This window comes from Dendrobates tinctorius, unplaced genomic scaffold (genome assembly GCF_039654945.1).
Source record: "Dendrobates tinctorius isolate UK_male_01 unplaced genomic scaffold, ASM3965494v1 ptg000083l, whole genome shotgun sequence".
Classification (NCBI taxonomy): Eukaryota; Metazoa; Chordata; class Amphibia; order Anura; family Dendrobatidae; genus Dendrobates; species Dendrobates tinctorius.
Window position 1 is genome coordinate 1,514,212 of NW_027361751.1, and position 18,482 is coordinate 1,532,693.

Consider the following 18,482-nt stretch of genomic DNA (forward strand, 5'->3'; position numbering starts at 1 on the left):
AGCCCAACATCCCAAAGATACTTGATTTCTTGCAGGAAGGGTTCAGAAAAGGCCTTAGGCCCAGCACGCTAAGAGTGCAGATAGCAGCCTTGAGCGTGTTCTAAGACACAGCTCTATCATCACACCCTAGGACCAATATACTATGGTACTACTCCAATGTGCTGTCAGGTGGTGACCTGGAAAACGGTAATTAGACCTACCGGTAATTGTGTTTCCAGGAATCCATCCTGACAGCACTGTTAGATCCCTCCCGATAATACTTTCCATACAACTGTGATGTAATATGTGTATGAAGAATGTTGGTGTAAATAAAGACTATGTTTGCATCCATCCAGATGTGTTACTTTGTGAGATCACTGAGGGATGGTAGGGGGAGGATCCTTTTGAACTCTCGTGGTTTCCTGTCCCACTACGGATGAGAAGGACGTCCTCCAATGTGCTGTCAGGATGGATTCCTGGAAACACTATTACCGGTAGGTCTAATTACCGTTTTTTGGTCATTTTATCTTTATTTTTTTCTGTTTCTCTTTTTTCCAAAAATAAGATCGATGTTAAACCTTCCTTGATCTCTTTTATCCCTGAGAGTGTTTTAGCTAGCCAGTGTTGCTGAATTAGACGTTTTGTCACCATTGCAATGGTGTGAAACAAGTCATGTAGCCGTCCCCCTCTTGTTTTACCCATCGTAAAGTGAAGCAACCAACACAATGGATCCACTTCTACCCATATCCCACATATCTTCAGATACATATCCTGGACTTTTAACCAGAGTTCTTGAGTCCTGGGACAAGACCACAATCCATGTTCTGTGTCTGTTTTGGGCATTGTACACTTTGGGCAACCTGTCTGCCTATCAGGATTCTGCCGAGTCGGCGGTATATTGAAGCCACATATTGTTTTATGCATTATTCTGAGCTGACTATCTCTCCATTGTTCATTGATGATATGCTTTCTTACCAATTCCCAGCCCCGCAGAATCTTATGCTCAAGTTCTTCATCATGTATATGTTTTTCCCACTTGTGAAATATTTTGCCCTTCCCTGAAGGGCGTAATATGTCCCTCAGCATCCCATATATTGAGGTGATAGATATTTCTCCAATGTCTTTGGTAACCAAGTCCTCCCATATTTCTGAATCGATTTCCTTCCTCACATCCTGAAGGAGGTCTAATACATAATGCTTTAATCTAATATATAAAGCTCAAAGTGTGTATGTGTGTGTGTGTGTATGTCCGGGATAGGCATCCACACCGTCGCAGCTACAGCCATAAAATTTTGCACAGTCACACGTCTGGACCCCGAGAGCGTCCTAAGCTATGTTGTGAGGTGAAATTTTAACCCCGCGCATTCCAATTCACCAAACAATTTTGCCCCTATCTGCATAATGGGGAAAAAGTGTGTGCGTGTCAAGCCCCGCCGCTCATTATGATGTCATAATGGTTGACTATTGGATGGAGGATGTGTGATGGGTATATGGGCACTCGACTATGGGATGGAGGATATGTATGATGCGTATATGGGCACGGGCCTATGGGATCGTGGATATGTATGATGGGTATATGGGCACGGGCCTATGTACCGCCATATAGTGCACAGTCACAGAGCTATGAGGGGCCTGTACCGGCCATATAGTGCACAGCTATGAGTGGCCTGTACCACCATATAGTGCACAGTCACACAGCTATGAGGGGCCTATACCACCATATAGTGCACAACCATACATCTATGAGTGGTCTGTACCACCATATAGTGCACAGCCATACAGCTATGAGTGGCCTGTACCACCATATAGTGCACAGTCACACAGCTATGAGGGACCTGTAGCGCCATATAGTGCAGTCACAGAGCTATGAGGGGTCTTTACCACCATATAGTCCACAGTCACACTGCTGTGGGTGGCCTGTACTACCATATAGGGCATAATCACACAGCTCTGAGGGTCCTGTACCACCATATAGTGCACAGCCATACAGCTATGAGTGGCCTGTACCACCATATAGTGCACAGTCTCACAGCTATGAGGGGCCTGTACTGCCATATAGTGCACAGTCACAGAGCTATGAGGGGCCTGTACTGCCATATAGTGCACAGTCACACTGCTATGAGGGGCCTGTACCGCCATATAGTGCACAGTCACAGAGGTATGAGGGGCCTGTACTGCCATATAGGGCACAGTCACACAGCTATGAGGGGCCTGTAGCACCATATAGTGCACAGTCACACAGCTATGAGGGTCTTGTAGCACCATATAGTGCACAGTCACACAGCTATGAGGGGCCTGTAGCGCCAAATAGTGCACAGTCACAGAGCTATGAGGGGCCTGTACCGCTATACAGTGCACAGTCAGACAGCTATGAGGGGCCTGTACTAGCTTATAGTGCACAGTCACACAGCTCTGAGGGGCCTATACCACCATATAGTGCACAGCCATACAGCTATGAGTGGCCTGTACCACCATATAGTGCACAGTCACAGAGCTATGAGGGGCCTGTACTGCCATATAGTGCACAGTCACACTGCTATGAGGGGCCTGTACCGCCATATAGTGCACAGTCACACAGCTGTAAGGTGTCTGTACCGCCATATAGTGCACAGTCACACTGCTATGAGGGGCCTGTACTGCCATATAGGGCACAGTCACACAGCTATGAGGGGCCTGTACTGCCATATAGTGCACAGTCACACATCTCTGAGGGGCCTGTAGCGCCATATAGTGCACAGTCACACTGCAGTGAGGGGCCTCTAGTCGTGTGCTGCCAGTCACCACTGTCTAGGAGCGGGCTGATAACTTCAGAGGATTTGGAGCTGTTTGGGTGGAAACTTTCCTGCAGCTCATTCCTGGTGCCTGGTGAGTGGCATGTCCTTCTTGTGTGACTAGCATTTCAGCACTCACAGAGCAGTCTGTCTGCACTGTCGGAACATACCTGGCACTGCCTGGGTATGTCCCTGGTACATTTGCCACACATGTATTTGTAGCAGTCAACACATCTTTCATTTGCACATCCCCCACAGCACAAAAGGCTGCATGCAAATTTGCTGGGGGGTGCGCAGACACACTCAGGAGCAGCTTACATTCTTTTGGAATGAATTCAGCTCTACTCCCCCCATGCAGATTCCTCAGACAATGGCCACATTTACAAATGAAAGGATGCCATCGGAGTCATCAGTTCGGACTAAAGGCCCCTTCACACATAGCAATCTCGCTAGCGAGATCGCTGCTGAGTCACAACTTTTGTGACAAAACAGCGATCTCACCAGCGAGATCGCTGTGTGTGACAGCGATCAGCGACCGGCCCCCCTGCCGGTATCGCTGATCGCTGCAAGAAAACTCTGGACATTTCTTTCGTCGCTGATCTCCCGCTGGCCAGCACGCATCGCTGCGTGTGACAGGCGGGAGACCAGTGATCATCTGTAAAAAATAATTAACAATATTTTTTTTTCTCACCTTCCGGCGTCCCGCGCAGCCATCCCGCCTCTCTCCACGCTCCCGGTCCCAGTGATCCTTTGCAAGAATGACCGCGAGACTTCGCGATCCCGCGAGAACGGACGTCATCGTGGTAATTCTCGCAAAGGACTACTGGGACCGGAGTGTGGAGAGAGGCGGGAAGACTGCGCGGGACGTCGGAAGGTGAGAATAACAATATTTTTTATTTAATTCTATTTTTTAACATATGGCATCAGCGGAACACAGCGATGCCGCACGCGCGGCGTCGCTGTGCTAATCGCTGGTGAAGCTGTCAGTTTGACAGCTCACCAGCGATCACATAGCGACTTACCAGCGATCCTGACACCTTGATATCGGTGTCGGGATTGCTGGTAAGTCGCTATGTGTGACGGTACCCTAAGGGTCATTTGACGCTCTTTCGGGACTTCAGGGGGGAGCTGGAAATTTCTGGGACTTCTAGTGTTAAACCACATACAGACCATTGTATGAGACCGCCCCTGTGAAAAATCATAGCTTTCGTCTTAAAATGTTTTGGCTCATTTTTAATCAATCCTCTTTTATTCCTATATGTTAATTAGATGCATGGTGCACCTTGCCAGTGGCTGAGCCGTTCGGTATAATGTCCCATTCAAATGTCTTGCTTAATTGACAACACTGGCTTCACAGTGGCCAGCACTGTCTCCACTGACATGTCACACAGGCGCCATTTGTAAGGGTACCGGCACAGGACAATGGCTGTTCTACACATGCGCTGGTTCTCTTATTAACGGCACAGGCACACGATTTCAGAGGAGACAGCAGCACTAGCACCTGTGAGTCCTGTGTGCTCAGTCAAGAGAAGCTGTACGGGGCCCCTGGCCTCACCAGGAGGCTGACATGACAGGGTCTAGTGGGAATAGGGTGAGCGTCTAGGTTCTGGGCTGGTTCAGGGGTTAATAACTTTAGGAGGTATGACTTTGGTTTTTTTTCTTCTTGGGTCTAGGTGAGAGGAGGGGTTAAACCAGGGAGGGAATAGGACTCGGAGTGGGGGGGGGGGGTTAGAGGGCCAGTATATAGGGTCCGGCCATCTTGGATCAGGAGCCATTTTAGGTACCCCCGGCTACTAAGGAAGAAGCTTTAGGGTTACCTGATATGTTGTATGTGGACGGCTTGCTGCAGCGGCTGAGAGAAGCGACGGGCACGCAGGGCACAGGTTGGCTGCAGGCTTTGGTGGATAGCCTGCTGCAGGGGTCGGTGACCAGAGCTTCCCAGGCTCCTGAGGGTGGACGCCGGCCTCGAAGGTCTCGGCCCCCGGAGCGCTTAAGTCCCAAGGTCACTCCCCGGGCCCGGCGCCGTGTTAGGAGCCCCTCCGGAGACCCTCCGGCAGATAGCGCGGGACGCAGGCCTGCGATCCAAGCGCAGAATGCTGGGAGGAATCCACATGGTCGGCGGGGCCTACAGCGGGGGGAGGAATCAGCCTCCCTCTCAGCAACTGCCGGACGCCGAGGATTATCGGGAGCAGGAACTGCAGGCGCCAGTATCAGAACAGGACCTGCTCAGCATGGCAGAGGCAGAGAAACAAGGGGGCGGGGGCCTCACTGGGGGGACCCTCTGCGCGTGGAGAGCAGCAGGCAGTCACTGTCCGTGTCTGGCCCTGGCACCAACTCTCTGCAACTGGCGGTGCAGGAGGTACTGTTACAGCCCAGTGGAGGTCAGGGGGTTCTGGAGCCACGGGTTCAGTCGGGAGGAGGCGGGCAGCAGGCGGCTGCCTCGGTCAGCAACCTTTACAGCCTGTCAACAGGGAGTGCAAGCACGTACTTACACGGGCAGCCGGACGCTGGCCTGTCACAACCATCCGCAGCATCGTCAGCAGCTCCAAGGGTCCCTGGCTCAGCAGTGGATACGGCTTTGGGGGATAGCCGGCTGCTGCTAGGTTGGGGAGACTCAGGAGCTGCAGGATCATCGGTGGATCAGCTCGGGAGTGGAGCTGCGCAGGGTCCACCATTCCTGGATTCCGGACCTTCGGCTGCTGGGCTCACAGCACCCAGGCAGCTAGGTGAGAGAAATCACGTTTTTCCTTTTAATCCCTATATAGCTTCCTCTGAGTCTAGACTGCAGGAGGGGTTTTATGGGGGTGCTATTGGGGGAGTTGGGTTAATCTTGCACGGCTTGAGGGACTTAGCCATGATGTGGGGATCCGGGGGGCGGCAAGGAGGTACATCGCCTTCAGCGGCATGGGTAGGGGGTCCCAGTACAGCATTGGGACCTATGGGTTTGTCGGGTTTATCGTGTAGTTTAGGGGATGCGCGTTCAGGCACACCTGTGGATTCTGGGGCCAGTAGTGAGGCAGCAGTGTGTAGTTTGCAGGCTGAAGAGCCATTGGTGGTGGCAGGGGCTGGCAGTGAAAAGGATAGGGAGTCTGAGGTATGCTTGGATGATACAGCTAAAGGGGAAGTTTACGTGTGTTTTGAGGGTCCATTGGGGGCTCACTTAAAACAGGAGACGAGAGAAAATATATGGAAAGGGGAATACATTGAGATATTTTCGTTTCGGTTGTGGTCGGGGAGTCAGCCCTTTCAGGGGGGCATCGGGGGCTTCTGGCAGTCAGGACACTCGGTGGCTATGCAGAAAGGGCTGTGCTTTGCATTTAATGAGGGGACATGTAAATTCGGGGGTAAATGCAAGTTTAAGCACGAATGTGCAGCCTGTGGGGGCTCTCACAGCGCAGCAAAATGTTTTAATGGTAGCAGATCAAAAGGGGGCGACAACGTTGAAAAGAGGGGAGACGCCGGTACGGCTGGACGCGATGGCGGGTTCCTAAGTAGGTACCCGGATACTGCTGCATGCTTGTTGTATGAAGGTTTTAGGGATGGTTTTAAGATCTCTTTTGTTGATCAGGAAGTACGTTTGAGTACAAAAAATTTGAAGTTGGCGTTACAATATCCGGAGGTGGTTTCTGACAAGTTAGGGAAAGAAGTTAGTTTGGGCAGGATGGGGGGTTCATTTGCTACAGTCCCACTTAGTAACTTGAGAGTATCACCACTTGGTGTGATTCCTAAGAAAGAGCCAAATAACTTTAGGCTTATTCATCACTTATCTTTTCCCAAAGGGTCATCGGTTAATGATGGGATAGATCCACAGTTGTGCTCGGTGTTGTACACGTCGTTTGATGCGGCCATTGACTGGGTACGGTTGTGTGGAAAAGGAGCGTTGTTGGAAAAGATGGACATTGAGGCGGCTGTTCGTTTGTTGCCAGTTCACCCTGATAGTTTGCATTTACTAGGCTGTTTTTGGGATGGCGGGTTTTTCGTGGTTCGTTGTTCGCTTTCCTGTGCATATTTTGAAACCTTCAGTACGTTTTTGGAGTGGGTTGTTAAGGATGTATGAGGTTTGAGTTCTTGCATTCATTATCTCGATGATTTTTTGTTTGTTTGCCCTGCTAATGTGTCGGATTGTTCAGTTTTGTTGCATACTATGGAAAGTGTGTCGAAAAGGTTTGGGGTTCTACTGGCGGCCGAGAAAACCGTTGGGCCATTGTCAGCGTTGAGTTTTTGTGCATTGAAATTGATACTGTGGCTATGGAATGCAGGTTGCTCTCTGATAAATTGCTTTCCTTGTGGGAGGAGGTGTTGAGGGCCCGCGGATCTCAAAAAATTTTGTTACGGAATCTACAGTCGCTGCTGGGCAAGCTGAAATTTGCCTGCAGGATAATGCCGATTGGCCATGCCTTTTGTAGAGGGCTGTCTCTGGCGACAGTAGGGGTGAAATCCCCTGTTCATTTCATCAGACTTAAAAAAGAATTAAAAAATGATTTAAAGGTATGGTCTCGTTTTCTCGAAGAGTACAACGGCAGATCTATTTGGATTCAGCCGTTAGCGAATGCTGAGGTGTTGGGTTTGCAGATTGACAGTGATGCAAGGCGAGGTTTTTGTTTGTACTTTCGCGGGAAGTGGATGGTGGCGAGTTGGCCTCGTGCTTGGGTCGAACTGGGCTTGATGGCAAACCGGATTTTGGTACACTTATTCCCGATTGTGACGGCTTTGGCTCTGTGGGGCGAGGAAGTTAAAAATACGAAGATTTGTTTTTTGTGTGAGCAGTTGGGAGTGGTGGCAGCGATAAATTCTTTGTCTGCTGATTCTCCGGCAGTGGTAAAAGTGTTGCAGCATTTGGTATTTGTGGGTTTGTCGTTTAATCTATGGATCTTCGCTGAGGTTAAGACAGTTCTGCGTAATCCTATCATTGCTGCTCTTTCTCTTTCACACTGGGATCAATTTCGGGAGCTGGCGCCTCACGCGGAACCGGTGAGCTGGGAATACCCAATAGACTTATGGAACCTTCCTTGCGGGCAGTGAGGGAATTGCTCTCTAGGTCATTGTTGGATAGGTCATGGAAACAATACGGGAAGGCATGGAGCATGTGGGAGAGTTGGGGGTCATGTTTTGGGGAAGTTATGGATGATGAGAGTAAGTTAGTTTTGCTAGTGGGTCATTGCTGGGAGTCAGGTTGGTCGGTGTCTATGGTGAACAAGTTTATGGCAGGCCTGGCTTTTGTTTTTAAGTCAAGGGGCTTGAAAGATATGACTAAATCTTTGCTGCTGCTCCCGGTGTTAAGGGGCTGGAGGAAAGGTTGGAAATCGGCTGACATTAGGAGACCGGTTTCGTACAAGATTTTGATGATTATTGGTCGACATTTATCACAAGTGTGTTATTCAAATTGGGAAGTGGAATTATTTAAGGTGGCTTTTGCTCTGGCGTTTTTTGGGGCCTTTCACCTGGGGGAATTGATCAGTCCGTCCAGGTACAAAATGGGGAGAGTGTTGAGGGAAGAAGTGGATGTGTTTGCAGATTAGGTGGTGGTGTTTCTCCGTTCCTCAAAGACAGATGTGACTGGGAAAGGATGTAAGGTAGTTTTCTTTGAAGTTCCCGGTTCACCTTTGTGTCCAGTGGACTGTGTGAGGAACTTTATGGTCCGGGGAGGGATTCCGCAGGATCCTTTGTTAGTGCATGCTGATGGTTTGTTTTTGTCCCGTTTTCAATTTGTGACAATATTTCGATGCTGTTTGGAGTTGGAGGGCATATCGGCAATGGACTATAGTGGACACTCATTTCAAATTGGGGCAGCTACAGAGGCAGCAAGTTTAGGCTTGGGTGAAGAGGTGGTTAAGAGGATTGGGCGGTGGGAATTGACTAGATTTCGGTCTTGTGGAAGTCCAAATTTGGTATAGAGTGGTGGCTTTAAAAATGTGTTGGTGTTTTGTGCTTTATTATAGGGCTCAGCCAGCCTCTCGTTTGGATAATGGGCCATTCGTATGTTTTCTGGGCAGCTATTCGTGCAGCGGTTCATCCGGATGGGCGTCAATTAGGCTTCCCTCGCGAGGCAGTGGTTCTGCGTTGGATCGGAAAAAGGGGGATGGTGTGGAGGCAGTTTTTTACCAGAATTTCATAGTTTTGCCCGTTTGGATCGTGCTCCTGATGTTGTTGTCATTCCCTTGGGTGGGAATGACTTGGGTTCGAGGCCATGTAGGGAGTTGATTAAGGATATAAAATTTGATATGTTGAGGTTATGGGCGGAGTTTCCGAAAGTGGTGGTAATATGGTCTGACATTGTTTTTAGAAAACTATGGAGGAGAGCTCGGTCTGTGGAAGGAGTGAACAGAGCGAGGATAAAGGTGAATAGGGCCATATCTCTCTTCATGGCGAGGAATGCTGCCGTGGTGCTTCGTCACTCAGATTTTGAGTCAGGCGAGGGAAGTTTCTGGAGATCAGATGGGGTACATGTGAATGCGGTGGGTACGGACATGTGGTGTCTCAACATTCAAGATGGCATTGAAATCGGCTTGAAGGTGTGGGGGGACATAAATGTTTAAGGGGTCAGAACATTTATGTTGATGGAGTGGGGGGAGGTCCTCGAAGTCGGTGGATCTTTGGAATGGTGAATTGGTGGGGGGGATCTTGACAGGTCCTGGACTCCATATGGGGGAATTTAAGTGGACGGGGTGAATTAATCCCGTGGAATGGATAACCAGGGGACCAGTGATGGGTTCGGTTTGGCAGGGTTGACTACGGTATGCCTCCGAGCTGGTGATGAGCGGCTGGGGGTAAGACTCAGCCTGGGGCCAAGGTGGAATTTTCTGAGAATTGGTGGCTTTCAAACTTTGGGGCTTCGAGGACCACCTCCTATGGTAAAATTGTTTGGCTTTAAAATGTTTGTAATACTTGTTAATAAAAGGCTGCTGTGGCCATTAAATCCATTAGTTGTCTAGTGTATTTAAAGGGGGAGGTGATTTTTTCGTATTAACTGGTGGGTGGCGATCATTCAGGGGAATTAAGGAGCTTGTTTCAAGCTCACTTGAATCACGAGTACCCTCATGTCAAGCAGAATGACATGGAAAAACCCTGAAGACATACATGGTAAAGGTGCACTGAACTATTAGGTCACTGCTAGGTATTTTATTAAAAGCGAGGCAAAGGGTTTTAGTGAAAAAGGTTTGATTTTTTCTTTTCTTGGGGCACAGTTCTGTACAATCTGCTGCACTTGGTTTAAACTCTAATTGGGGGGGGGCGTGGCTTGGACATGGAGCTGTGAGGCCCCTGCAGCGATTAATCAGCTATATCTAGCTCCACTCACCCGTCGTTATGAAGGGCAAGACTGGTCTCCATTCCCAGGCACCCAGAGAGCATGCTGCGGGTCCCAGAGGTGCCGGAATAGCCAGATATATGTCGGCCCAGGGAGGCGCAGGAAAGACAACGGCGCACTCGGCAATGGAAAAGGGGGGATGTGCCTCCCCTGTGCGGCTGAACGCACATGGACGCCCTTTGCCCGGGACCACGAGCATGCAGAAGACTGGAGCTGCAGCAGGGAAGGTGCTGGATGGGGGAGGGAGGACTGCTGCTCTTGTGACCAGCCGTTCACCACAGATGCAGACAGGAGGGAGCCTGGCACAAAGTATGGGAGAGGTGGGAGCTGCGTCCTGCCCCCCATCCCCCGGTCAGACCATAGCACAAGCTAAGCAGGCTGAGGACAGGTCTCCTCCTATATTACAGCCCTACCAGACCCAGATAACAGAAGTGGTCCCTTCACTATCATCAGGGGGATATGAAAGTGGGTCTTCTCCCTGTCTGGTGTCCCAAGACAGTGTCCCTGCCACCAATACATCTCATGGCCCCCCTGCACAAGCTCCTTCTAGACCTGTGGGCCCTGATGATTCCATAAATGCTTCAGAGCTGAGAGCGCAGCTGAGTGCCATCCCCACCAGGGCCGATATGGAGGGCTATATTCAGAGCCTGGAGGCGGTGTGCAGGGGTGAAATAGGGCCCCTTAAGGAGGACGTGTCCCACCTTACTACTAACGTCTCTGCATTGGAGGCGAGAGTGGAGTCGCTTTCCTCACAATTACAGAGCCAGCAACAACTTTTGGATCTACACTCGGAGTCTTTTAATATGGTCCTAGATATGCTGGAGGACTCTGAGAACAGGAACCGGAGGAATAATATCAGGCTCTGTGGGATCCCTGAGTCTGTGGCCCCACGTGACCTTTCCTCGGCCCTTCACGGCATTTTTAATTCGCTCTTAGGGAAACCATCCACTGAACACACTGAAATTGATCGAGCTCATCGCTCGCTAGGGCCAAGGAACCCCGACACATCTAAGCCGAGGGACGTCATATGCAGGATCCACTACTTCCAAACTAAGGATGACATCATGCGTAAGGCGAGGGACCACGATGCTATAGACTTTAATGGATCTGATATTCTTCTTCTGTCTGATCTCTCACGCTTCACCCTGGCCAAACGGAAGGCTCTACGTCGCCTCTTGGAGATGTTGCGGGAAAATAGGATCCCCTATAGTTGGGGCTACCCATTCCAATTGCAAGTACGCAGTGATAAGGGTTTGACAACTTTGAGATCCCCGTCGGATCTCCGGAACTTCACCGCTGCTCTGGGCTTACCCATGGTTGCGCTGGGGGACTGGCCTCGCCTCACTGCGTCTGACTTATGGGGACTGCGCCGCGATGGAGGACCTCCTGCTGGGACTATGGGAAAGGGGAAGCGGAGCTCCCGCCGGAGACATGTATCCGTCACTCAAGCCGACGACACTTGATCATCCATCCTAGATTATATGTTTTCTATTGTCTCTTTTGTTCCGCCTGTATTACCCCTGCATATTGTCGGGCTCCCAAGAGGAGTCTGGTCGTAACTATGCTCAAGTTTGATTAATGCAGGGGGAGTGGAGCCATATGTTTGGTAGCGGTTTCATTTTCATCAGATTCTATCTGGGACTCTTGAACGGAGCTCCCAGCATAGCCTATTTTACACTGTTTATGAATGGTTTCCTACTCCGATGGGCACCCCAAATGATGTGCTTACCTGTTGTATTACATTATAATTCCACTAATTATATCCTAGGCTGACTAACGCTACTGTTTCTCCTAAATTTAGCACTCGGAGATGCCCCTTCGGAGACCCGTTCCGACTGTGTTCACTTCTGCAAATGTATATGGTTTATGACTCGTCCTGTTGTATTTGTTAATATTGTTTATATTGACAGGTCTACAGATCTATGTGGTGGAGTTTGGATTTCTTTCTTTCCTTTTTTTTTTTTTTTTTTTTTGCTGCAGGGGCTTGGCTGTTGGCTGCTTGCTCTTTGCCCAATCACCTCCCCACTAGGGTGTGTCTGTGACACTACTTCTCAGAGTTTTCTCTGATATTGTTCTCTACACCAGAGGCCTAGTGGCCTCTTGGTCTTCCCTTTATTTCTTTTCGGTCGGTTCCTTGTCCCCTGGCTGAACTACTCTTTCCTTGGTGCTTTTCTTTTACTATCTCTATCTCTTCCCACTACCCACCCCCCCTACTCCTCCCTGACCTGATTGTGCCACCTGTGGGCCCAATAGTTCATATGGCATCCCTACAACTCTGCTCACTTAATGTCAGGGGGTTTAATGTCCCCGAAAAGCGATCGAAGGTTCTATACGGTATGCATAAGCAAGGGGTTGACGTACTTTTGCTACAGGAGACGCATTTCCGATCAGACAGAATTCCTACGCTTAGCCATAAATACTACACACAGTGGTTCCATGGAAGTAATTCTGATTCCGAGTCTAAAGGAGTCAGCATTGCATTACATAAGTCTCTACAGGCTCAGGTTGTCGCCTCTAAGACGGATTCTGGTGGTCGATATGTGTTTCTGAAGCTTAAAATCGCCCACGATCTGTTCACCATAGCTAACATTTATCTCCCCAATCAAGACCAGGTCCGAGCATGCAGAAAGTACTTGAGGGACCTATCGGCTTTTGCGGAGGGCTACGTGATCATGGGAGGGGACTTCAATATGGTGTTGGACCGTGCTATGGATTCCTCTTCGGGCAGGTCAGCGGTGTCCCCCTCGCGGATGGAGAGACTATGTCGGGCCCTGACGGACTCAAGGTTGGTGGATGTCTGGAGGTTACTGCACCCCACTGCCCGGGATTATACCTATTTTTCCACAATACACAATTCCTACGGTAGATTAGATTATTTTTTGATCAGCCACGGGTTCCTGTCTTTTGACCCTGGGTCCGACATCGACACGATGTTATGGTCGGACCATGCCCCGGTCTTGCTCTCCCTGCGGTTGCCGAGTCTCGTTCCGAAAGAATGGACCTGGTCCTTAAACCCTGGTCTCCTTGGAGATCTAACGTGTCAGGCGGCCGTGCGAACAGCAATCTCGGACTTTCTAGATTTTCACAAACACGACCCTACGGCTATTCCGTATCAATGGGAAGCTTTGAAAGGAATCATACGGGGGGGTATTTATACAACAAGGGGCCAGACTGAAAAGAGAGAGGGAGACTAATATAATGGGTTTGTTGACTCGTGTCCAAGCTTTGAAGACAGACCATAAACGGACTAGAGATGCTGGTGTGCTGACTGATCTCCTCCGGGCGCGCTATGGGTTGAGCACCTTGTTAGATGCAACGTTAGCACGACAGAGGGACCGCTTCAGTAAATTTTTGTACAAATATTCTGATAAATCTGGGAGAGCCCTGGTGAGGTATCTGCATTAAATCAGCATACAAATCCAGCTCACCAGACATAGCATTCCAACATCGGAGCACGAGACCGCTGTGTCAAAGCGCACAATCCAAGGCAATGAGAAAAAACTTTGTCCAGCTCCACGATGTAGTGAAAAATATTCTTTATTCACTCAATAGAAATGAGGTTTAAAAGCCAGCATGAGTTACAAGGCATTCGATCGATCTACGCGTTTCGAGTGGCTAGGCACTCTTAATCATGATACCGTGATATCATGATATCTGCATCCCAGTGCCCCTACCACTTATATTCCTACCATGAGATCTGCTACGGGTGAACTGGTCCATTTTCCTGGGGAGATTGTGGACTCGTTCAGAGCATATTACGACTCTCTTTATAATTTAAATGGCCCGTTGTCTGATATGTCCCCCCCCGAGTTTCAAGCACGGGTGGATGATTACATCCGGGATACTGGGCTCCCGCCTATGTCGGTGGAGGAGTCTGAGACCCTGGAGAGCCCTCTTTCAGAGCAGGAGGTTCTTGACACAATAAAATCCTTAGCTAATGGTAAGAGTCCTGGCCCGGATGGATTTTCCGCTGCCTTTTATAAATTGTTTGCGAACTCCCTGGTCCCCTTCATGATCAAACTGTTTAACTCTATCTCGGCCAGCTGTCCCTTTGCCCCCCAAACGCTGATGGCTACAATCACCGTGATTCCTAAACTGGGTAAAGATCCCCTATTATGTGCAAGTTATAGGCCCATATCCCTTATTAATGTAGATGTGAAGGTGTTCGCGAAAGTGTTAGCTGGTAGACTGAACCCTGTTCTCCCTGGGTCCATCCATAATGATCAGGCGGGCTTTGTGCCTCACAGGGAGGCCAGGGATAACACGGTGAAGACGTTGCTTCTGACTTCGTACATGCGCACAGGAAAGGTACCAGCATGCTTATTATCCATTGACACTGAGAAGGCGTTTGACCGCCTAGGTTGGCCCTTTCTGTGTGCTTCTCTGCAGCAACTAGGAGTGAGTCCTAACATGATGGAGAGGATTTTTGCTCTATATCATAGACCTACAGCCTGTCTCAGAGTTAATGGTACCCTCTCCCTGCCCATTAATATAAGGAGCGGGACCTGACAGGGTTGCCCCCTCTCTCTACTCTATATCCTCGCGATGGAGCACCTAGCAGTGGCATTACAGAAGACACCCGATATTGAGGGTTTGCGGATTGGTCAACATGAGTTTAGAATATCCCTATATGCAGATGACTTACTGTTATACATTACCAACCCGACTGTGGCCTTTCCTGTACTTCTCCGAGAGTTCCGTAGGTTCGGGGAGGTCTCAAATTTTAAAGTCAACTACTCCAAGACGGAGGCGCTCAGTATCTCCTTGCCTAATGATCTGGTTTCTCAGCTCCAGACGTCCTTTTCTTTTAAGTGGAAGACGGCCGCCTTGAAATATTCAGGAGTCTTAATACCTGCTGACATTAACGCAACATATGCTCTGAACAATGTCCCACTCCTGCGGAAAACTATCTTGGACCTTAAACGATATAGCAGACCTCAGCTATCTTGGTTCGGACGGGTAGGAGTGATCAAGATGGAAATCTTGCCCTGATTCCTCTATCTTTTTCAGATGGCTCCAGTGCAGGTCCCGGATTGCTTTTCAGGCGCCTGCAATCGGCTATCAATAGCTTTATTTGGGGAACTAGGAAACCGCGGACTCGGTTCTCGGTACTAGTGAGATCCAAGACTAAAGGGGGTAGGCCTCCCTGATTTTAAACATTATTATCAGGCAGTCTTGCTCGCTAGGATAGTCGATTGGAGGTTTGGCGATGCTCATAAACAGTGGGTGTTCTTGGAGAAACTTTTATCGCCCTCTTCTTTGTATTGGCTACCTTGGCTGGGGGATCGGACGCCCGCCTGTGTCAAGTTATGCTCCACTCACACAGGTTGTTATGGGACAGAGCCTACGTGAAATTACGCCTGACCTCTCGATTGAGCAGATTGAGTCCCCTTTTTGACAATCCGGCCTTTCCCCCAGCAATGAATAGATCTATGTTTTTGTGTTGGTCGCGACCTGACGAAGTGGTACTGGGTCAGGTGAGGGATAAACTTGCGGGGCTCTCCGATGTGCGGGGGTTGCGAGGCCCTGGTCAAACGACGCCGCTGTCCTGGCTGGAGTTTCTGCAATTGCGGAGCTTCCTTCTCAGTATACCATTAGGGGCGCCGACGTCAATTGAGTCTCTGATGCTCCCTACCGAGGGTCCCTCTCATGTGGTTTCGGTGCTCTATGGCCTGGTCTTGAACTCACTTCCCTCTACTACACTCGGCTTCATGGAGGCTTGGGAGAGGGACCTGGGGATCACCTTTTCTGAGGCGGATAGTTTAAAAATTTTCACTCTCGCGCACAAGATGACATTGTCCAGTCAGTCGCAGGAGAAGAATTATAAATTGCTGACGCGCTGGTATAGCTGTCCCACACTTCTCCATAGGATTAACCCGGAGACCCCGGATGCCTGTTGGAGATGTGGATCCGCCGCAGACTCTATGCTTCATGTTTGGTGGTCTTGTGGTCTCCTGCAACCATTCTGGAGCTCGGTGTTTGATGCCTTTCATCTGATGACTGGGGTCCGCCATGAGCCCTCCCCCCAAATTGCCCTACTGTCCCTGATTCCCAATTCGATAGCTTCGGTTAAAAAGGGGATTCTAAGATTCTGTTTAACGGCTGCCAGAGCGGTTATTCCTCGGCATTGGAGGTCCACTGAGGTTCCCTCCACGGAGGAATGGATATCTGAAATGGAGAGACTTCATCGTCTGGAGTCAATGGTGGCGGTGGTGACGGTGATGTTGCATTTGAACAGGGGTGCACCTGGTTCCTCTGGCAATCCTTCAAGGAGAGATCGGGGTTCCTGAACTGGCTACGTACATATTCACAACCCTCAATACGTGGACACTGATGCTATTGGGTCCCCTTTAACCCTCTCCCTCCCTACTCCCCTTTTTTCCTATTCCACCCCCCCTTTTTTTTCTTTTTCTCTCTCTTCTCTCTTTTTATCTTGCTTTCCTTCTTCTTCTATCTCTATAACTGCTTTTCTTACAGGTTATTTACTTTGTTTATAAGGTTCATATCTGGAGATGTTTCTCAAGATAGCAAGCATATATCCTATTTATACCAGAGTCCTTGTTTGGCTATAAGTGTGCTGCTTTTACAGAGATGTAATGTTTAGCCCTGGACATGGTAATGGCTCTCTGTACTGCTTTTACTGTTTAAAACTTCAATAAATATATTTACTGAAAAAAAACAAAACTCTTTAATTGGGAACTGACAGACTCTTTTTTTCAAGAAGGTAATGATTCCCTCTGATTGGTTTGTATATGGTTATATGGATTTTCAGTTTGTAAATATCAAGCCATTTAATCTATTTTTTTTTTTTTTTACTTAGACCTAAAGAAGTCATAAATGTCCCAGGAAAATGCAAAGTTGCTTCTTTAAAACCCATCTACACGAGGTTTCCAAAACCTACTCCAAACCTTGGCCGAGCTGTGAGAAAAGAGACATCAACTATGGAGCTCTCTAAAACCCAGGACTTGCCCGATACGTCCACCGCTGGTGATGTCGGTAAAGAAACTGGACAGTAAGTAGGAAAAGAAAATCTCTGCCATGTTTAGCTTTATAAAGAGCTTGTCCATTCTCGTTCCTTTATGGCACATCCACAGGATGAATATCTAAACCACCGTGTTTGAAAAGATTTCATTCCTAAAGTGATTACATTTTCAGATTATTATTTAAACTTTAGGCTTCTGACTTCTGTTCCCCATTTTGTCTACCCCCAGGACCAGTGTAGAAAAACCTGCTTACATCAAGCCAGCGCAGCTGCGATGTGGCAGACTTAGGCCCGTGCCAAACCTGGTAAAGCGGTCTACCAAGACCTTGAGTCCATTAAATATCAAGAAAAATGAAGACTTAAACACAGCAGTTGCTGACAAAGTAATTTTACTCATAGACATTTGCTTCTGATTGATATTTTGCTGTGTAATTGGTTATACTGATTAGGAATAAGATGAGCAAATATCCAGCAGTAAGTAAATAGTAATAGTACATATGAATAACACATGGTATTTGGCAAACAGGTTCTGGTCCTGATCTGCCACTATCTACACTGAGGTCATGTGAGGTTTTAATATTGGAGGATAGGACCGTCCCGATGGGTACATCTTGTTGTGGTGCAATGGCTTTTACGCTTTTTTGATCAAGAACAGTGTTTCCTAAGTGCCCTATGTTATACTGTATGCATGCACAATTACTAATTTCTATTTGCTTATCTTGGGGTTTTTTTTTTTACATGGCCACAGTGTGCAGATGCTCCTACACGTTGCACTTATACCAATTTATGCTCCTGATTAGTTCTTTGGTTGTAGTTGTAGTTGACCTGAATTAGTATTTGTATTTACTTTGTTAACAAATTGTCACTTTTGCCATATTTTTGAGGTTACTTTATCAAGTGAAATTATTTTAGAAGTCATGTGACCAGGCTCATTAAAGGGTTGATATTGACTTTTAGGATTGCTACTTCCTATAGGTGGCACTAGAGTTCTAGTCCTCTTCCTCTCTGAAGAAACAATTTGCATATTTCCCACAGGAGCACTGCGGCGTAAAGGGGGCTTTACACATAGCGATATTGCTAGCAATATCGCTAAAGCGTCACCGATTTTGTGACGCAGCAGCGATATTGCTAGCGATATCGCTATGTGTGATACTCACCTCCGACCGGCTCCCCCTCTGGTTATCGCTGATCGCGCGAGATCGTGCAGGTCCATTTCTCGTTGGCCGCTTCCTGCTGGGCTTCCTGCTGGCGCCGACGAGCGACACGTGGACGCCGGCGGAGGACGTCTTCATCGCCGCGTCTGAAAGGTAAGTAACGACCGCTGCTGTGTCGCTGCATCACTGGTGACATCTGCCTGTTTGTCAGCTCACCAGCGACCATTTAGCGATGCACCAGCGATCCTGACCGGGTCATATCGTGGTCGGGATCGCTGGTGCATCGCTAA

At 48.7% G+C, this 18,482-nt stretch overlaps 1 protein-coding gene and 1 long non-coding RNA gene across 6 annotated transcripts in view; one reads left to right on the forward strand and one right to left on the reverse strand.

Moving 5' to 3' along the window:
- The window catches only part of LOC141097079 (uncharacterized), a 28,373-nt gene extending 23,667 nt beyond the window's left edge, over positions 1–4,706 (reverse strand). Inside the window, exon 1 of the long non-coding RNA XR_012233846.1 lies at positions 4,568–4,706. This is a non-coding gene — a long non-coding RNA (uncharacterized lncRNA). The remainder of the gene's footprint in view (positions 1–4,567) is intronic.
- The window catches only part of LOC141097078 (uncharacterized), a 72,528-nt gene continuing 58,618 nt past the window's right edge, over positions 4,573–18,482 (forward strand). For 3 of the 5 annotated variants that reach the window (XR_012233844.1, XR_012233845.1, XM_073584049.1), the window contains exons 1-2: positions 5,193–5,476; positions 16,877–17,068. Coding sequence is in view for 1 of the 5 variants with exons in the window: in XM_073584049.1 (XP_073440150.1) it covers positions 16,998–17,068 (71 nt within the window). In the remaining 4 variants the exon portion in view is untranslated. Of the gene's footprint in view, positions 17,069–18,482 lie in introns of all 5 variants that reach the window. The other 2 variants (XR_012233843.1, XR_012233842.1) reach the window with 2 other exon arrangements.